The 22,476-nt window shown below is 37.0% G+C and overlaps 1 protein-coding gene across 1 annotated transcript in view; it reads right to left on the bottom strand.

Annotated features, from left to right (window-relative positions):
- Positions 1-22,476, bottom strand: part of LOC119735181 — a 77,635-nt gene that overhangs the window by 5,053 nt on the left and 50,106 nt on the right. Inside the window, exons 3-6 of the mRNA XM_038208887.1 lie at positions 5,508-5,574; positions 4,316-4,968; positions 3,911-4,051; positions 1,076-1,261 (exon numbers count right to left, since the gene is read on the bottom strand). Of these exons, the coding sequence (XP_038064815.1) occupies positions 1,076-1,261; positions 3,911-4,051; positions 4,316-4,968; positions 5,508-5,574 (1,047 nt within the window). The remainder of the gene's footprint in view (positions 1-1,075; positions 1,262-3,910; positions 4,052-4,315; positions 4,969-5,507; positions 5,575-22,476) is intronic.

The raw sequence follows: 22,476 nt of genomic DNA, 5'->3' as shown, positions 1-22,476 counted from the left end.
AGATGCATATGAGGTGCGTATTATGCGTACGACTGCGTATGAAAAGAATGTCAATGCGCAACTCATAAGGAATTAAGATACGCAGAAGTGTGACATGTTGATATTTGCTATTCAGGGTGAGTCCAAAAGAAAGTGACCCGGATTAAAGGGTTTTTGTTATTAAAAAGCAACCACATTATAAACCAATGAAGTATGTCTTAAAAGAGCATGTTCTCCCACTCAACAGAAAAAAAATACTGAAATTGATCCATGCCATCAGAAGTTATGCATTTTTAACTAAAATAACCCATTTTATAGCCGTCCATTGAATGCCATTGGAAGCTTTTGAGCTTATTGAAATTTACAGAGTACATACAAGTATGTAACTACAAATGAGATGTTAATAATTGAAATCAAGACTTTAACATTATTTTTACTGTCAGAAGTGTGTTTTGAATATGAGGAACAAGTCAATATTTTTTCCCCTGAAATATTGAGGGCTTTTTCTTATGTTTTCCTGTGCAAGTTCTCGTTCATTCATCGAGGTGGGAAAACATCCATGTTTCATTGTACTCAGTGGGTATTCATCAGTTAGTAGTACGGTAAATGATCAGTGGTGGACACCCGAGTTTTGTGATCTTTTTATTGAAATAGTCATAACTTGAAAATAGAGTATGCAAATTACGTGAAATTTCTACAGTTACAAGTCAATAAAATGTATTTTACCCCTTTTTTATGAAATGGAGCAAGCCAAATATTTTAAAAATATTTTTCAAACTCGGTCACTTTCTTTGTTACTCACCCTGTACATGTATGTTGGTATGCCATACAAAAGTATTAGCCCTGAATAAAGTAATTGGGAACAATAAACATGAATAAACAATGAATTTTTGCAATAACAGTTGGAAAAGTAAATCAGCAGAAAAACAGCCCGGTATGCATTGACATCTGGCTTTAGATTTTAATTTAGTAAAGTGCTCTCTCGAAAGAAGTGGGAACAAACTGGAAGCACCCAGAATATTTTAAAGAAACTTTACATCGATGCAATGTGTTTACATGGACTTTTTGTTTATGTTAATTCTTCCTCGAGACTTACCCTCGGTGGTATAAAGTGGAAGTCAACCCTGTCTCCATTTGAAACCTCTTCTGTGTCGGAACTAATCTGGCAAATGAAACCGTCGCAACGGGGTGCTTTGTTCATTTGGCAATCGTGGCGCTCGACTAGAAAGGTGAAAGAGTCCGTGGGTAGCTCCCAGATTCTTTTGACTGATATGGTTTGTTTCTAATAGGGAGAGATGCATCAATATCGATTTTTTGTTTATCGATTTTTTCTCTTTGTTGTCTTTTTGAAGAAAAAAAATGAATAGATTGAAATACGACTGCGAAAAGTTGTGTAAGGACAAAGTTATACTCGTTATTTTCGTGTTTCCAGAAAAAAATGAGTAACCATACAGTATAGTGATTCTACCATGATCACTGTTACCAAAATTGGTTGACTATTGGACCAACGATGGGCGAATAGTAAACACATTCAACTATCGGGCAAAATTGCATGTACATATTGCGTTGTTTTCATTTTTTCCAACGGATTATTTGCCCAACATTAATTTGTACAGTTAATTATACACTTTGTGCATCAAAACATCAAATAATTTGTTGCATTACCAAATTCCATGATTTATGCGAAAGGCCCTACGCCAGCTGCGATATGTTCGCTTCTGTCATTGTTCCTTTGTAGTATTCATGTACTGTAAACACTGTAATTGGGACAGGCGACTATTGTATGATTATATGGTTGTAGACCAGTAAAAAAAAATGCCATAGTCCCCCATGATAAATGCTCCACTTCAGAAAATCAAGTAAAATACTCACAACTCTCCAAGATGTTCAAGACACACATCAAATTAAAGCTTATTACATCATCTTTCATTTTCTTTTCAATTTTTTTGGGGGGTTAACTGATGACTTTTAGAAGAATTGTCCATCCAATGATGGTCACCCCTTAAAAAAGTCCTGCAGCCCATCACCATTTTGATAAACGATGTCTACGGTCCATTCAAAATAGAGCGCTTTTAGGGCCCCAATTTCATCCCATTGCACAGAACTACACGCTCACAGTCCTCTGCACGGCTTCCACCCATATTTTTTTTACCAAACCCTCAAGTTCATGGCCCAAAATTTGCTCGAAAAGCGAAGAATTTGAGGGCATGCAAGTTGTGATTTGGCCGGCGATTGCAATTTTGGTCCGATTTTTTTGTTATTGGCCTGCAACCTTTAAAGAAGCGAAGTTTTGAAAAATTCTCCCATAACCGCTTGTACGGCATGGGGTAGGATGGATGACTTATATTTCATCAATAAATTGGGAGAAAACGTTCTCTGAGTTCGATATCTGCCCTAAAAACAAACCTTCTGTTTGCGGCTGGCGTGCTGTAGGGCACCCTCAATGCGAGTTAATTGAGTTCCAGTTCCTTCCAACCCCCAAATTACACCCCCCCCCCCATTTGTTTTGGTCACAATTGCTTTATTTTGATGACGGTATATCGGTCACTTCTGATTTAGGTGAAAAATTACGGAACCACCATTGATGATCCTTATTTGAAACGCTGCCCCCCCCCCCCGGCCACACCCCATAAAAAACACTGTCGTGGCATATAAAGCGCATGCGCCCGCCATTTTGGCAAGGAACCATTTAATAATTAAATTTAGGTTGCAGACCAGTAATAAATTCTTAAATGCCCCCACTTCAGAAACTCAGGAAAAATACTTACAACTTTCCAAGGTGTTCGAGACATACATCAAATGAAAGGTTTTTTTTCATCATCTCTCATTTTCCTTTCAATTTTGGGGGGTTAACCAATGACTTTGAGGAGAAATGTCCATCCAAAGATAATCATAGCTGGAGTCAGTGTGAATAAAATCACTTCCACATTTCTTTGTTTTTTATTGTCCCAGTCACGTGGTAGCCATGCCCAGGTCATCTAACACTAGATCCTAGTATGGACCATGGTACATCCACTAGAGGGGGTGTCAGTCTTGTGATCCGACTGGAGGGGTTGGAAATTGGCGGGAAAACCTAGTGTGCTTGTGTGCATTTACATAGGCTTGTGTACAAATGCATTGTTCACATAGGGATTACCTCGATCACCCCTGTGACCAAAATGGAACTGTCAAATGGCATTGCGGAGATTAGTGTCAAGTTTTATTGACTGTTTAGGGCCTGAGGGATACCAGGGGTAAAAAATGGGCCTGAAGCCCATCGCTTTTTTGAAAAACGATGCCTACACTCCATTGCAAAATAGAGCACTGTCTTGTAGGGCCCCAATTTCATCCAAATTGCACGGTTTCTACCCCTATGTTTTCTACAAACCCTCAAGTTCATAGCCCAAAATATGCTCAAATACCGAAGAATTTGAGGGCATGCAACTCGTCATTTGGCCGGCGTAGACAATTTTGGACCAATTCACTGGCCTGCAACCATATGCAAAAGCTGACCAAGATATCGTGATGAATGCACTGTCAAATACACTCTTGAAAATGTTGAATTGAGAATGCATCAATCATTCGTACAAATGTCAGTGTACCACATGTAATATAATTAACTTCATATTGAAGGAAATGGTTTAGTTTATTCGAAAATGCATCCTACGCGCCAAGAGTAAAACTTAGAAACGGTACACTTTGTAGGTCTCTGTCTCAAACAAAGAGTTCTTCACGATAAGAAAATTGGCTTTGTTGTTCCATGCAAAACCTCTATAAACAGGTGTTGTGTTGTGTTGTTTTTGAAATGAAATGCGTGAAAAACATATATCAATTTCTCTTGGGTATGAGCCAGTCTTGACGCCATACTTTTGACAATGGAAGTTGTCTAGGAAAGGGTCTGATCTGCAGGTAAAGACAATCACATAGACATTTGGGAAAACATTAACACTACCTGTAATGCAGGACATGCCAGTTCCCAACCCTCCTTGATGTTCTCGATTTCAGCGTGCACGTCTCCTGACCTGCAGACTATCAGTGATCTGTAAGTGTCCAATGGCTGGGAGCCCATTTTCTCTTCCATCTCCACAACTTTCTGTGCGGCGTGAATAAAAGACGGGTTTCGCAAGTTATATTATAAAGACGCATATTCAATTATTTTGCGTTTGTATGTACACATTATTTGTTACCTTAAATATTACTCTTTAATTACATTTACCTCGGTTTTGAAGTATATTTAAATGATAATGGCTTTGCATTCTTTTTATCCACACCAAAATATTCCACTCCTTGCATTATGTACCCAAAATATCAGTTGATAAAGTGTCAACCATTACTTACAAAGAATCAGGTGCTTTACCTGTTCGACAACTGGCTCATTGTTCCAGAGATGAAACCGGAAACTATAAAGATCCTCAGACTGATCAAAGGGGCTCCCAAACACTCCAGCCTGCATTATCTTGGTGCTCGTTGCGGAAGGTTTGCCAACTAGAGCTGCCCCTGTGAAGTGTTTCATCAAGAGAACGACGGTCTTGCCTTTAGTCGACACCACGACGCCGTCAACACCTGCATCAAGCGTCTTCCAGGTTTTGAGTGAGCCTTCTTCGCCATTGCACAACTGTGCACGCAGCTCCCATCCGCTTCCCTCCTTTGCAAAGTGAGGGAAGGACAGCACCACGCTGTCCAGAAACTCCAGACCTGTTGGGCCACACTGGATCATCGGTGACAAGACACAATTTGACGGATCGATCCCGTCAACAGGTGGCGCATTCGGGTTGACGTAGATGTAAACCTGCTGTAGTGATTTTTTGGGAAGTGCGCCACGAGGGATGTACAGGTGGACATTGTACTTGCCCAAGGACAGGCTTCCACCATCATGGTCGAAGTAACCGATTGCAATGTACGGCAACTGAAAGGTGTTATCCTTCAGTGTGTCTTCGCTGCAGTCTTTGGCGAAGTTGTCGTGTTCCTGAAGGATCCTCTTTAGGTGTGTTGCCGGAGTGGGTGGGATGCCTGTTAACAAAATCAGGATGCAAGTTACACTGTAAACAAAGCATTGGTTAAAGTCAATGCAAACCATGAAGAAAATTACTATTAATGGGTGATTGAGTGGCCTTCAAATCATGAGTTTACGTAAAGGTTTGCTGCTTCCACTGCTTGGAAGTTCTCAAAATGCTGAATTACTATAGCTTCCTACTCAACTTGATTGTAAACAACATTGGTTAGAGTCAATGCAAACCATCAAGAAAATTATTCTGAATGGGTGATTGAGTGGCCTTTAAATCATGAGTTTACGTGAAGGTTTGCAGCCTCCACTGCTTGGAAGTTCTCAGAAAAATGCTGAATTACTATTATAGTTTCCTACTCAACTTGATTGTAAACATTAAAATCTTAACACATAGACAATGTCATATAATTTTAACGTAAAACACACTGCACATTCACACAAATTTGACGTATAGGCCTACTAATTGAGCTTGGGTGAAATGTGACGTGTACTATTTCGAGCTGGGTTGAATTACATTATCCACATATGATTTATGTCTACACACTTTGAAGTTTCTCTTCTTTTTCTGGGGGTGATTGCACAACTGATGATGTCTCTGCTTGAAGAACTTCCTGCGGTTCAAAAGAGTAAAAGCGAGACACTATAAATATCTGTATTTTGGTATATATTTTTTTAGAAATCCAAACAATCTGATAAATGAAAAAAGTCGTATGCATCAGTAAAATTATCATCGGCAATGCCAACTTCTATGCGACAATTTATAACTACGTTCTCAATGTAATGCGTTTGAAGATATGAAAGAAACCAATATGCATCGGTCAATTAAAGTAAACCCGTAAACCAAATGGAGCTAACTGGAACTTGTAAGTAAATACAAAAAAATATCATGCTTTGGATTGTTTACTTATACAATGTACTTTTTCAAAGGTCTGATTGAAAGGAAACAATCACAATGTTTTACCGTTCGCGAGAAAAACCCCGGTTGTTTACATCGGACGCAACGGAAATTTTGTGGCATACCCACTCAGGTTTGTTTATGATGTAAATCGAGGATTTTCACATCGTTCCTCTTCCCTTTTCCTTTGTTTATATTTACATGTTTTTGCTCTCATTGGTGTTATACAATTCATCGATGATTTTGCACGTGTGTGTCCTTGATTTGCACAATAAACAAACGCGTTGTGTGCGTGGTACATGATACATGTACACACTTTACAAATACACACATACTGGAATTCGCATCCTTCTGGACGGAGACATTTCTTTGTTCTTGTGTAGTAAAGTTTTTGAGTTTGAAAGTGAAGTTTCAAAATGCTCTTATTTCTTATTATTCTTATTATAACCAGAATTAATTTACTTGTCTGAAATTTGGACTTAATATCCCTTTTCTAAAACTCTTCCATTATGCGACGGATCAACCCAACTTGGAAATTCCTAGTTTTTGAGTAAAAGCCATATATCTATTTCGTGAAAAACTTGTATTCATCTATAGAAATTGCCCTCTGGAGACGTATACAATCTTTTGTTCCCTATTGTGTGCACGTCTCCAGAGGGTACCGTGTATAAATGTTGTTTCTTACACATCCACAGAGTGCGAACCACTGTGAGACTGGATAAAACTAGCACTGAATGTTTCGTTCTTGCATGGTAGTCGCTAAAATAACACAAAACGCCTACTTTTTAAAAGATGGTTGTGTGGACGTTCATATCCTACTTTTAAATGAACTTTCTATTTAATATAATCTCGTATAAAACGCGTTTTGTAGCCCAATTGGACGCATTCCAAGCCGTATCGTCCCTTTAAGCTTAATAGCAAGCTGGGCATTGAAAATGAACAGCATTCAGAAGTTATGGGTAAACCGTGTATACTTACCGATGATAGGCCACGGGATACCCCTCTCTGTATTAAAAGGGGAAAAAGAGCTGTGAGAATAACAACTTCTACAATGTCAAAAGGAAAAACAAAATATCCGGAAATGACATTGCATTTGAATATTTTAACCCATTCAAAAAGACGGAACTTGGTCATCCGTTGCGTTGAATCTAGCTGAGTCTCCGTAAACATAATAAATTATTGACACAATTATATCGACAAATACTGTAAACTTGTTAAGAGTGAAATTAAGTTTATATTTTTTGACAGAAAAATCCTAAACGGAACGAAAACAAAAGAATCAAGACGATTTCGATCATTTTGACTCAATGGTGTACGTTTTTGGACTGTTGTTAAAGTTGTGGTTTCTTTTCCTTTCGTTTGCGCATTTGTTTAATTGCGACTCTAGTGTAAGCTGAAGATTGAATTCGGTCAAGGAGATAGTAAAATGCTTTTAGGTATTGGAATAGCGTTTTGTATGCTTTAGAGTTTTTGTTCACCGAAGCTAAAACCTCTTAAACGGGTAGGCTGAGATCTCTATACAGATGTGGCATAAAAAAAATCAACTGAACCCAATTTTTTGAAAATAGTTCATTTTCTGCTTGGTACGAGAGCTTTTTTTCCCCAAAAAAACTGAATCAAAGTGGAGTTCGGTCTTGCATCATATTAAGTTAGATATAGGCAGTCTCGATTACTTCGACCCATTTATTTTTTAATGTTTGGGGGATATAAAGTTAGTCTGTGGTTGCTTCATCTCAATAAAAGTAGCCGAGTCTCTGTAGACAAAACAGGTTCTCAATGGCGGTATGAGAAAAACGCTAGTTTTTAAGGTATAAGGAAGCTGGATATTTTTTTTTTTAATGAACAACAGCAGACTTTTTACTTGTTGCACAGACTAGATTGTAACAAAATGCCAACATGATATCTTGAATATTTCTTCCATTCCTCCCTTTTTCTTTTTTTGGTCGAAATTTCTAACAAATTGCTTCAAAAAGCTGAACTTAAAAGGCTTTCTTGTAAGTTAAAAATGAAACTCCCCCAGTTTTGGAATGTTCGACTTTCACACTCAGTCTATGGTTGCAATAAAATGTTATAGTGTATTTGTAACAAATCTTTACCGTTTGTTCTCGGTCTTTCTTTTTAACCAGAACTGTATGGGTAATTAACCGGGAAAGGAAATGGGTTACTCCATTTCTGATATAATTACTTAAATAAATGGCGATTTTTGTGGCTGAACCCCCCCCCCCATGATTCCACATAGTCGCTTGAGCAATTGTTCCAAAAGGTGTATCCAACATCCTTCAGATATCATCCACTGGCCCGTGACAAGAACTGATCATGTAATTCAGTACAGAAAATATGCTGCCCTCTGAAATCATATAAGCCTTAATGTTATTGATAAATAGCGCACAGGGAATCAAACTTATGAACACCAAAGTAAACAAAGAAAACGAATTTTTATACTTACAGAATGCTTTGTGATCCGAAATGTTACATGTAAGGGAATAAAAAAAAATACATTAATTAAAACATTATTGTAATACAATCGTGTGTCTAAGAACAGCAAAACCGGGAAAATGTTATTGGATTTGACTTTTGAAAGAATACAAATCAGACATTAATTACATTGTATCTACCTAAGCGTATTCGTAAACAAAATAAATGACCTATGGCTGCAAATGAAATAAAACGCTCATTAAAATAAAAGCAAGCTGTACAGTATTTCTTAAAATTGAACAACAGCAGGGTTTTTGCTGTTTTGCAGAAGGAAATTGAAACGTTGAAACATGTAAACATCATATTCCCTCCTTTCCTTTTTTTTGTTTCAGGCTAAATTACCATAATTGCCTCTAGTGGTTGAATCTATAATTATAGTCTTCATTTAAGTGCAAATTAAAACACCACCATGTAATGAATTACATTTTTAACGACAACAGACAGATTCCCGGAAGTAAGGATAGCTTTAAAAAAAAAGTGTTACACCCGGAAATCTTTATTTTGGAAAGAAATTAAACTGAGCCCACTCTGTTTGTAAAATTACAATGTTAGGTTTGGTAGTTTCATTTTTTTCCTGTTTAAAATTATATGTTCTTTCCCCTTCGCTTGCATAGACAAACTAGTTAAAATGAAACTTAGTTTCTGAGTTTTGAAATAATGTTTTTGATATTCGAAGGTAAGAAAGGCTGATTGTATCCTGTACATACAGTGCGTTCTTTTACCCAAGAGAAACATCTTCCAATGGTCGACTGATATGGATAGTTGCAACATCGAAAGAAAAGTAACCGAAACCGTTTTTTGGGGAATCAGTTTATGTTTGGTTCGGTGTGAGAGGTTTTTTTGTGGGGGGGGGGGGGTTAAACTAAATTAACACTTGTTTAAAGTGAAGATTGGTGTTGAATGACACCATTTCAAAACTACGGTGGCCCTGGAACTACATTTTAATATTGACCTTTTTAATATGAACCTTGTAAAGGGTTTGTTACAAAAGACGGAGTCAAAAAGTGCATCCAACATCCTTCAGATACCATTCACTGGCCCGTGACAAATACTGATCGAGTCATTCAATACAGAAAATGTTATTGATCAATAGCGAAACCGGGAACCAAACTTAAGAACACCAAAGTAGGCAAAGAAAGCGAATTGTACACTTACCGGCACCTTTGTCATCCAAAACGTACCATGTAGGGAAATGAAACAAAATTTAAACATTAGTTGAAAGTATTGTTATACAATCGTGTGTCTAAATAACAGCAATGTCGGGAACATGAAATTGGGTCTGACTTTGGAACGAATAGAAATCAGACGTTAATTACATTGTATCTGCCTCAGATTCTTCGTAAACAAAAAATTATCATATTTGATATGTTTTTCTCTTCCACTTCTTTTCCCATAGGTTATGTACATGTTTTCATTCTACAAGCCACTTTTGGAATTATAATACATACAATCAACTAAGAAAAAAACAACTGAACTGTTTGTAAATATCGAATTTTTGGTTTGGTTGGTGAAATTGTTCCTTTTTTTATTGTTGACTTCAAAACGTATGTAAATTTGTTGAAGTGGAAATAGGTCAAAGAGATATGCGGTATAATGCTTATTGGGTTTTTGTTTTACCGAAGATGAAACCTCTTAAACGGGTCGGCTTAGATCTCTAGACAGTTGCAACATCAACAAAATTCCGACTGCAAGTTCAAAGCCGATTGACACTGAATATAGTCATTCGTGTTAATGCGTTTAATAATTGTCGACAAGGTCAAAAAGGCATCCTAAAATATATCACTGAGAGGCTCTTCAAAATATTTGCAATTATTCTCCAGACCGCGTCATTACTAAATAGAGAAAAACTGCTGCATTCGGGAATTATGTAAATGCTGTTAGTGTTAATATTATAACAGTGACAGAAAATCCGCCAGATATGGCGAAACAGCGATGCAGACTTAGGAACTCCAAAATAATACCAGGGAAGGCGAAATCGTATACACTTACCGATCTCTGCGAGTTTACGTTCGGGAGCAGTATTGAGAAATTAGTCTATTATAAAATTGTGTGCCTAAAGTCAAGAAATATGAAACAAAATGTCATACGATTTGATCATTTTAACAGGACTGAAACGAAAGAGTCGATTCAAATTTCCCAATAGTTGTAGCATCAAAAGAAGTTCAACTAGACCAAATTGCTGCAAGTATGTCGTAGCTGACTTGGTTTTAGACGTTTTTTTTCCGGTAAACTAAACTAACACTAGTTAAAGTGGCGTGTAGACTTGAAAGACATCAAGTGAAAAGAAATCTTCCAGGCCTTAAAAGCAATTGAACCGTATACAAGTTTTATAGTGAACCGATATTTCCAGACAGAGACTGAAAAAGTCGGAAAACAGAAAATCTGAAAAAGAACTACGTTAGTCGAAGCTCGGGTGAAAACTCGATCTTTAAGATTGAAGAAATTTCACTCTAAAACGAAATTTAGAGAGAAGCTTCCAGAATTATTACTACATCGTGTTATTATGAAAGAACAACAGCTGACGTTTTAATTGTCTTAAAGAATGAAAAAAAATAGACAGAAAACGCTGTAACCAAACGAAAACAGAAATATCAAGACAATATCGATCATATTGGCGTTCGTTTGACAGTTTTTGGGCTTTCACTCAGTCTGTGGTTGCATTGAATATCAGTCATTCTTAGTCTGTAGGCCGTACATTTGCTACAATTCCTTGCCGTTGGTTCTGTTTGGATGTTGAATCTGTAAAGTCTATGTTTAAGTGAAAAGTAAAACACCGATATGCAATTATTTTTTTGCTAATGAATTAATAAATTAATTTAACGAAGACTGACATATTCCCGAAACTCAACTGAACCCGCTCTTTTTGCAATTAACTGATGTTTGGTTCAGTAGGCGAATTGTTTCCGTTTTTAAAGTTATGGTTTCCTTTTCCATGTGCTTGCAAAATGTTTGATTTCTGACTTGAAAAGAAATGCCAACTAGTTGAATGTGGAATTAGGTCAAGGAAATATGCAGTTTAATGCTTGTTGGTATTCGACTGTTAAAAAAAGCGAGTTGTATTCTTTGCGTGGTGAGTTTTTGCATTGAAGATGAAACCTCTTAAACGGGTCGACTGAGATCTCTAGACAGAAAGTTTCTTAACAAAATTAATGTGTAAACAGAAAACATCAAAACAGTCTCGATGATTTTGACCCGACGACATTTGTTAAAATGTTGCCCGGACTGTATTCCGACTGTGGTTGCTTTGTTGAATAAATGAAGACGTTTATGTTGAATCAGTTATAAACTGAGGATGTACCTGACCGAAGGATCTCTGGTTACCGTGCGAAATTCAACTAAAGACACTTTTTTTTCTGTAAATATCTTGTGTTTTGGTGCAGCATAGATATACGATTTGATCATTTTAAATGAAAGGGTCTATTCAAATCTCGCGATAGTTGTAACATCAAAAGATATTCAACAAGACCAATTTTGTGGAAGCATGTCATGGCTGGCTCGATATGAGAGTTTTTTCGGTAAACTAAATTAACACTAGTTTAAAGTGGAGTGTACACTTGAAAGACATCTAGTGAAAAGAAATCTTGCAGCCCTCAAAAGCAATTCAACTGTATATAAGTTTTATAGTGAACCGATATTTCCTGACAGAGAGAAGCTTCTCGAATAATTTTGAAAGAACAACAGCAGACGTTTTACTTATCTTGAAGGATTAAAAACAGAAATATCAAGACAATCTCGATCACTTTGGCGTTCGTAGGACTGTTTTGGGGACTTTTACTCAGTCTGTGTTTACATTGAATCTCAGTTAAGCTGAGAGTCGGTACATTTTGTTACAATTCTTTACCGTTTGTTCTGTCTAGTGGTTGAATCTGTAGGTATTCATTTAAGTGACACTTAAAACACCGGTGTGTAATAATTTTTTTTAAATTTATTAATTAATTAATTATGTTGTATCTGCCTCAGATTCTTCGTAAACAAAAAAGTGATCATATTTTATATGTTTTTCCTCTTTCACTTTTTTCATAGGTTATGTAAATGTTTTCATTCTACGAGCCACTTTTGGATGAAATGTTGATGAAACGCTGGTTCTTTTTTTACCAGAACTGTTTGGTTAAATACAAAAGGTGGCATCGATTGTGGGGGGGGGGGGTTGTCTCTTCTCCCATACTGATTTAATTACTCAAATAACGGACCATTGCATGTGGCCATATACATGTAGCTCCCCCCCTCCAATGATCCCACATAGCCGCTTGAGGAATGTTGCAAAAGACGTCATAAGTCATAATGTGTGTTCGACATCCTTGAGATATCATTCACTGGCCCGTGACAGTACTGATCATGTCATTCAATACAGACAATCTGTAGCCTTGGTCAATGCTGTCGTCGTTATTCGTCTCGTACGCGGTCAATCGTCGGCATATATCCTCACGCGCTATGCACGTAAAAATACAGCGCGAACAGCGACCTCACGCGGCCACTATTTTTATATGCAAATCAGTTGGGGACGATCGAGAGCCTTGGTTCAATCGTCCATGTGAGGTTTTGGAGGTGGTGCTCATTATGTTAATAGCCTTAGCTGACCTTAAATGTCGTTTTCTTATTGGTCCATTGTTGCGTGGATACTTGCATAGTGAAACGTGGCACCGTACATAATACATACACGTACACGTTGTGTGTCTCTGCACACGGCACCAATGCACAAAAACTGTGGTTCCTGTCACGTTTGCAAAAGGCGAATAGCTGCAAATAATTTGATTACGTCCGGATTTACCAAGGTGTGATTGGACACTCCACATATCAGCCCCGCCTACACTTATCTGTATTCGCATACGAGGTCGTACGCTAGAAATCCAGCGAAAAACATATGCTTTTGCTGACGATTGAACCAAGGCTCTCGATCGTCCCCAACTGATTTGCATAAAAAATAGTGGCTGCATGAGGTCGCTGTTCGCGCTGTATTTTTACATGCATGTGCATAGCACGTGAGGATATATGCCGACGATTGACCGCGTACGGGACGAATAACGACGAGAGCATTGACCAAGGCTAGACAATCTGCTGCCCTCTGAAATCATATATGCCTCAATGCTATTGATAAATAGCGAACAGGGAACCAAACTTAATAACATCAACGTAACCAAAGGAAACGAAATGTATACTTACATAACGGTTTGTCATCTGAAACGTACCATGTAAGGGAATAAAACAAAATAAAAACATTAATTAAAACAGTATTGTAATACAATTGGGTGTCTAAAGGTCAACTGCAAAGGAAAACAGTTCATTAAATTAAAAGCAAGCTGGACAAATTTTTTGAATGGAACAACAGTAGAGTTTTTTCTGTCTTAGAGAAGGAAATGGAACTGGTTTTCTTGTAAGTAAAAAATATAACACCCCAGTATTGGAAGGTTTGACTTTCACACTCAGTCTATGGTTGCGTAAAAACTCAGTAAATGTTACAGTCTATTTGTGACAAATCTTTACCGTATGTTCTCGGTCTTTCTTTTAACCAGAACGGTACTACACCGGCCGCGGGAAAGGCAATGGGTGCGTCGACTGGACAAAAAAGGTGTCTTCACTCCACTTTTGATTGAATTACAGACTGAAATAACTGGCGATTTTTGTGGCTGTCCCCCCCCCCCCAGATGATTCCACAAAGTCGCTTGAGCAATTGTTCCAAAAGACGGAGTCGAAAGGTGTATCCGACATCCTTCAGATATCATTCACTGGCCCGTGACAAGTACTGATCGAGTCATTCAATACAGTAAATCTGCTGCCCTCTGAAACCATATATGCATCAATGCTATTGATAAATAGCGAAACCGGGAACCAAACTTAAGATTACCAAAGTAACCAAAGAAAGCGCATTGTACACTTACCGACACCTTTGTCATCCAAAACGTACCATGTAGGGGAATGAAACAAAATTTAAACATTAGTTGAAAGTATTGTTATACAATCGTGTGTCTAAATAACAGCAATGTCGGGAACATGAAATTGGGTCTGACTTTGGAACGAATAGAAATCAGACGTTAATTACATTGTATCTGCCTCAGATTCTTCGTAAACAAAAAATTATCATATTTGATATGTTTTTCTCTTCCACTTTTTTTCCCATAGGTTATGTACATGTTTTCATTCTACAAGCCACTTTTGGAATTATAATACATACAATCAACTAAGAAAAAAACAACTGAACTGTTTGTAAATATCGAATTTTTGGTTTGGTTGGTGAAATTGTTCCTTTTTTTATTGTTGACTTCAAAACGTATGTAAATTTGTTGAAAGTGGAAATAGGTCAAAGAGATATGCGGTATAATGCTTATTGGGTTTTTGTTTTACCGAAGATGAAACCTCTTAAACGGGTCGGCTTAGATCTCTAGACAGTTGCAACATCAACAAAATTCCGACTGCAAGTTCAAAGCCGATTGACACTGAATATAGTCATTCGTGTTAATGCGTTTAATAATTGTCGACAAGGTCAAAAAGGCATCCTAAAATATATCACTGAGAGGTTCTTCAAAATATTTGCAATTATTCTCCAGACCGCGTCATTACTAGATAGAGAAAAACTGCTGCATTCGGGAATTATGTAAATGCTGTTAGTGTTAATATTATAACAGTGACAGAAAATCCGCCAGATATGGCGAAACAGCGATGCAGACTTAGGAACTCCAAAATAATACCAGGGAAGGCGAAATCGTATACCCTTACCGATCTCTGCGAGTTTACGTTCGGGAGCAGTATTGAGAAATTAGTCTATTATAAAATTGTGTGCCTAAAGTCAAGAAATATGAAACAAAATGTCATACGATTTGATCATTTTAACAGGACTGAAACGAAAGAGTCGATTCAAATTTCCCAATAGTTGTAGCATCAAAAGAAGTTCAACTAGACCAAATTGCTGCAAGTATGTCGTAGCTGACTTGGTTTTAGACGTTTTTTTTCCGGTAAACTAAACTAACACTAGTTAAAGTGGCGTGTAGACTTGAAAGACATCAAGTGAAAAGAAATCTTCCAGGCCTTAAAAGCAATTGAACCGTATACAAGTTTTATAGTGAACCGATATTTCCAGACAGAGACTGAAAAAGTCGGAAAACAGAAAATCTGAAAAAGAACTACGTTAGTCGAAGCTCGGGTGAAAACTCGATCTTTAAGATTGAAGAAATTTCACTCTAAAACGAAATTAAGAGAGAAGCTTCCAGAATTATTACTACATCGTGTTATTATGAAAGAACAACAGCTGACGTTTTAATTGTCTTAAAGAATGAAACAAAAATAGACAGAAAACGCTGTAACCAAACGAAAACAGAAATATCAAGACAATATCGATCATATTGGCGTTCGTTTGACAGTTTTTGGGCTTTCACTCAGTCTGTGGTTGCATTGAATATCAGTCATTCTTAGTCTGTAGGCCGTACATTTGCTACAATTCCTTGCCGTTGGTTCTGTTTGGATGTTGAATCTGTAAAGTCTATGTTTAAGTGAAAAGTAAAACACCGATATGCAATTATTTTTTTGCTAATGAATTAATAAATTAATTTAACGAAGACTGACATATTCCCGAGACTCAACTGAACCCGCTCTTTTTGCAATTAACTGATGTTTGGTTCAGTAGGCGAATTGTTTCCGTTTTTAAAGTTATGGTTTCCTTTTCCATGTGCTTGCAAAATGTTTGATTTCTGACTTGAAAAGAAATGCCAACTAGTTGAATGTGGAATTAGGTCAAGGAAATATGCAGTTTAATGCTTGTTGGTATTCGACTGTTAAAAAAAGCGAGTTGTATTCTTTGCGTGGTGAGTTTTTGCATTGAAGATGAAACCTCTTAAACGGGTCGACTGAGATCTCTAGACAGAAAGTTTCTTAACAAAATTAATGTGTAAACAGAAAACATCAAAACAGTCTCGATGATTTTGACCCGACGACATTTGTTAAAATGTTGCCCGGACTGTATTCCGACTGTGGTTGCTTTGTTGAATAAATGAAGACGTTTATGTTGAATCAGTTATAAACTGAGGATGTACCTGACCGAAGGATCTCTGGTTACCGTGCGAAATTCAACTAAAGACACTTTTTTTTCTGTAAATATCTTGTGTTTTGGTGCAGCATAGATATACGATTTGATCATTTTAAATGAAAGGGTCTATTCAAATCTCGCGATAGTTGTAACATCAAAAGATATTCAACAAGACCAATTTTGTGGAAGCATTTCATGGCTGGCTCGATATGAGAGTTTTTTCGGTAAACTAAATTAACACTAGTTTAAAGTGGAGTGTACACTTGAAAGACATCTAGTGAAAAGAAATCTTGCAGCCCTCAAAAGCAAATCAACTGTATATAAGTTTTATAGTGAACCGATATTTCCTGACAGAGAGAAGCTTCTCGAATAATTTTGAAAGAACAACAGCAGACGTTTTACTTATCTTGAAGGATTAAAAACAGAAATATCAAGACAATCTCGATCACTTTGGCGTTCGTAGGACTGTTTTGGGGACTTTTACTCAGTCTGTGTTTACATTGAATCTCAGTTAAGCTGAGAGTCGGTACATTTTGTTACAATTCTTTACCGTTTGTTCTGTCTAGTGGTTGAATCTGTAGGTATTCATTTAAGTGACACTTAAAACACCGGTGTGTAATAATTTTTTTTTAATTTATTAATTAATTAATTATGTTGTATCTGCCTCAGATTCTTCGTAAACAAAAAAGTGATCATATTTTATATGTTTTTCCTCTTTCACTTTTTTCATAGGTTATGTAAATGTTTTCATTCTACGAGCCACTTTTGGATGAAATGTTGATGAAACGCTGGTTCTTTTTTTACCAGAATTGTTTGGTTAAATACAAAAGGTGGCATCGATTGTGGGGGAGGGGGGAGGGTTGTCTCTACTCCCATACTGATTTAATTACTCAAATAACGGACCATTGCATGTGGCCATATACATGTAGCTCCCCCCCTCCAATGATCCCACAAAGCCGCTTGAGGAATGTTGCAAAAGACGTCATAAGTCATAATGTGTGTCCGACATCCTTGAGATATCATTCACTGGCCCGTGACAGTACTGATCATGTCATTCAATACAGACAATCTGTAGCCTTGGTCAATGCTGTCGTCGTTATTCGTCTCGTACGCGGTCAATCGTCGGCATATATCCTCACGCGCTATGCACGTAAAAATACAGCGCGAACAGCGACCTCACGCGGCCACTATTTTTATATACAAATCAGTTGGGGACGATCGAGAGCCTTGGTTCAATCGTCCATGTGAGGTTTTGGAGGTGGTGCTCATTATGTTAATAGCCTTAGCTGACCTTAAATGTCGTTTTCTTATTGGTCCAATGTTGCGTGGAAACTTGCATAGTGAAACGTGGCACCGTACATAATACATACACGTACACGTTGTGTGTCTCTGCACACGGCACCAATGCACAAAAACTGTGGTTCCTGTCACGTTTGCAAAAGGCGAATAGCTGCAAATAATTTGATTACGTCCGGATTTACCAAGGTGTGATTGGACACTCCACATATCAGCCCCGCCTACACTTATCTGTATTCGCAAACGAGGTCGTACGCTAGAAATCCAGCGAAAAACATATGCTTTTGCTGACGATTGAACCAAGGCTCTCGATCGTCCCCAACTGATTTGCATAAAAAATAGTGGCTGCATGAGGTCGCTGTTCGCGCTGTATTTTTACATGCATGTGCATAGCACGTGAGGATATATGCCGACGATTGACCGCGTACGGGACGAATAACGACGAGAGCATTGACCAAGGCTAGACAATCTGCTGCCCTCTGAAATCATATATGCCTCAATGCTATTGATAAATAGCGAACAGGGAACCAAACTTAATAACATCAACGTAACCAAAGGAAACGAAATGTATACTTACATAACGCTTTGTCATCCGAAACGTACCATGTAAGGGAATAAAACAAAATAAAAACATTAATTAAAACAGTATTGTAATACAATTGGGTGTCTAAAGGTCAACTGCAAAGGAAAACAGTTCATTAAATTAAAAGCAAGCTGGACAAATTTTTTGAATGGAACAACAGTAGAGTTTTTTCTGTCTTAGAGAAGGAAATGGAACTGGTTTTCTTGTAAGTAAAAAATATAACACCCCAGTATTGGAAGGTTTGACTTTCACACTCAGTCTATGGTTGCGTAAAAACTCAGTAAATGTTACAGTCTATTTGTGACAAATCTTTACCGTATGTTCTCGGTCTTTCTTTTAACCAGAACGGTACTACACCGGCCGCGGGAAAGGCAATGGGTGCGTCGACTGGACAAAAAAGGTGTCTTCACTCCACTTTTGATTGAATTACAGACTGAAATAACTGGCGATTTTTGTGGCTGTCCCCCCCCCCCCCAGATGATTCCACAAAGTCGCTTGAGCAATTGTTCCAAAAGACGGAGTCGAAAGGTGTATCCGACATCCTTCAGATATCATTCACTGGCCCGTGACAAGTACTGATCGAGTCATTCAATACAGAAAATCTGCTGCCCTCTGAAACCATATATGCATCAATGCTATTGATAAATAGCGAAACCGGGAACCAAACTTAAGATTACCAAAGTAACCAAAGAAAGCGCATTGTACACTTACCGGCACCTTTGTCTTCCGAAACGTACCATGTAAGGGAATGAAACAAAATGTTAACATTAATTGAAAGTATTGTTATACAATCGTGTGTCTAAAGAACAGCAATGTCGGGAAAATGTAATTGGATCTGACTTTGGAACGATTAGAAATCAGACGTTAATTACATTGTATCTGCTTCAGATTCTTTGTAAATAAAAAAAAAAAAAACGATCATATTTGATGTTTTTCCTTTTTCACTTTTTCCAACGGTTATGTACAAGTTTTCATTCTACAAGCCACTTTTGGAATTATTATAGAAACGATCAACTAAGGAAAACAACTAAACTGTTTGTAAATATCTTCTTTTTTTGTTTGGTAGGTGAAATTGTTTTTTTTTTTAAGTTACATATATTTTTCCTTTAATTCCACTTGCATATTGTGTGATTTGTGACTTCAAAACATATGTAAATTAGTTGAAAGTGGAATTAGGTCAGGGAGATATGTTCTATAATGTTTTTAGTTTTCGAAAGCAGAAAAAAAGTGAGTTTTATCCTTTACTTAGTTAAATATTTTTACCCAAGATGAAACCTCTTAAACGGGTCTTAAACGACCGGTCGGCTTATATCTCTAGACAGTTGCAACACCAACAAAAATCGTACTGAACCCAATTTTTTGAAATTATTACATTTTTTGGCAAAGTATAAGAGGTTCCTTTTTTCCTGTGAACTAAATAACATAACTTTAAAGTGGAGTTTGGTCATGCGTCAGTTAAGCAAAATCAATTAATTTGACCCTACGACATTCAATGGATTATTTACGGGATTCAAACTTAGTCTGTGGTTGCTCTGAATCACTGTAAAACTAGCTGAGACTCCGTGAACAAAAGCATTCAGAAGTTATGGGTGAACCGTGTATACTTACCGATGATAAGCCACGGGAACCCCTACTCTGTATTAAAATGGGAAAAAGAGCTGTGAGAATAACAACTTCTACACTGTCAAAAGGAAAAACAAAATATCCGGAAATAACATTGCATTTGAATATTTTAACACATTTAAAAAGACGGAAGTTCTGGGTGAACCGTGTATACTTACCGATGATAGGCCACGGGAACCCCTGCTCTGTATTAAAAGGGGAAAAAGAGCTGTGAGAATAACAACTTCTACAATGTCAAAAGGAAAAACAAAATATCCGGAAAGTCATTGCATTTGAATATTTTAACCCATTTAAAAAGACGGAACTTGGTCATCAGTTGCGTTGAATCTAGCTGAGTCTCCGTTAACATAATAAATTATTGACACAATTATATCGACAAATACTGTAAACATGTTAAAAGTGAAATTAAGTTTATATTTTTTGACAGAAAAATCCTAAACGGAACGAAAACAAAAGAATCAAGACGATTTCGATCATTTTGACTCAATGGTGTACGTTTTTGGACTGTTGTTAAAGTTGTGGTTTCTTTTCCTTTCGTTTGCGCATTTGTTTAATTGCGACTCTAGTGTAAGCTGAAGATTGAATTCGTTTAAGGAGATAGTACAATGCTTTTATGAGAAAAACGCTAGTTTTTAAGGTACAAGGAAGCTGGATATTTTTTTTTAATGAACAACAGCAGACTTTTTACTTGTTGCACAGACTAGATTGTAACAAAATGCCAACATGATATCTTGAATATTTCTTCCATTCCTCCCTTTTTCCTTTTTTTTGGTCGAAATTTCTAACAAATTGCTTCAAAAAGCTGAACTTAAAAGGTTTTCTTGTAAGTTAAAAATGAAACTCCCCCAGTTTTGGAATGTTCGACTTTCACACTCAGTCTATGGTTGCAATAAAATGTTATAGTCTATTTGTAACACATCTTTACCGTTTGTTCTCGGTCTTTCTTTTTAACCAGAACTGTATGGGTAATAAACCGGGAAAGGAAATGGGTTACTCCATTTCTGATATAATTACTTAAATAAATGGCGATGTTTGTGGCTGAACCCCCCCCCCATGATTCCACATAGTCGCTTGAGCAATTGTTCCAAAAGGTGTATCCAACATCCTTCAGATATCATTCACTGGCACGTGACAAGAACTGATCATATCATTCAGTACAGAAAATCTGCTGCCCTCTGAAATCATATAGGCCTTAATGTTATTGATAAATAGCGCACAGGGAATCAAACTTATGAACACCATAGTGAACAAAGAAAAAACGAATTGTATACTTACAGATGTCTTTGTGATCCGAAATGTTACATGTAAGGGAATAAAAAATGCATTAATTAAAACAGTATCGTAATACAATCGTGTGTCTAAGAACAGCAAAACCGGGAAAATGTTATTGGATTTGACTTTTGAACGAATACAAATCAGACATTAATTACATTGTATCTACCTCAGATTCTTCGTAAACAAAAAATTATCATATTTGATATGTTTTTCTCTTCCACTTTTTTTCCCATAGGTTATGTACATGTTTTCATTCTACAAGCCACTTTTGGAATTATAATACATACAATCAACTAAGAAAAAACAACTGAACTGTTTGTAAATATCGAATTTTTGGTTTGGTTGGTGAAATTGTTCCTTTTTTTATTGTTGACTTCAAAACGTATGTAAATTTGTTGAAAGTGGAAATAGGTCAAAGAGATATGCGGTATAATGCTTATTGGGTTTTTGTTTTACCGAAGATGAAACCTCTTACACGGGTCGGCTTAGATCTCTAGACAGTTGCAACATCAACAAAATTCCGACTGCAAGTTCAAAGCCGATTGACACTGAATATAGTCATTCGTGTTAATGCGTTTAATAATTGTCGACAAGGTCAAAAAGGCATCCTAAAATATATCACTGAGAGGCTCTTCAAAATATTTGCAATTATTCTCCAGACCGCGTCATTACTAGATAGAGAAAAACTGCTGCATTCGGGAATTATGTAAATGCTGTTAGTGTTAATATTATAACAGTGACAGAAAATCCGCCAGATATGGCGAAACAGCGATGCAGACTTAGGAACTCCAAAGTAATACCAGGGAAGGTGAATCGTACACACTTACCTATCTCTGCGAGTTTACGTTCGGGCGCACTATTGAGATATTATTCTATCATAAAGTTGTGTGCCTAAAGTCCAGAAGTATGAAACAAAATGTCATACGATTTGATCATTTTAACAAGACTGAAACGAAAGGGTCGATTCAAATTTCCAAATAGTTGTAGCATCAAAAGAAGTTCAACTAGACCAAAATTGCTGCAAGTATGTCGTAGCTGACTCGGTTTTAGACGGTTTTTTTTTTCGGTAAACTAAATTAACACTAGTTAAAGTGGCGTGTAGACTTGAAAGACATCAAGTGAAAAGAAATCTTCCAGGCCTTAAATGCAATTGAACCGTATACAAGTTTTTTAGTGAACCGATATTTCCAGACAGAGACTGAAAACGTTGGAAAACAGAAAATCTGGAAAAAAAAAACTACGTTAGTCGAAGCTCGGGTGAAAACTCTATCTTTAAGATTGAAGAATTTTCACTCTAAAACGACATTTAGAGAGAAGCTTCCAAAATTAGTACTACATCGTGTTATTATGAA

Source organism: Patiria miniata, unplaced genomic scaffold (genome assembly GCF_015706575.1).
Source record: "Patiria miniata isolate m_02_andy unplaced genomic scaffold, ASM1570657v1 HiC_scaffold_29, whole genome shotgun sequence".
NCBI classification, from domain to species: Eukaryota; Metazoa; Echinodermata; class Asteroidea; order Valvatida; family Asterinidae; genus Patiria; species Patiria miniata.
Note: the sequence above shows the minus strand (reverse complement) of the source record. Positions and strands in the feature narration are given on the sequence as shown.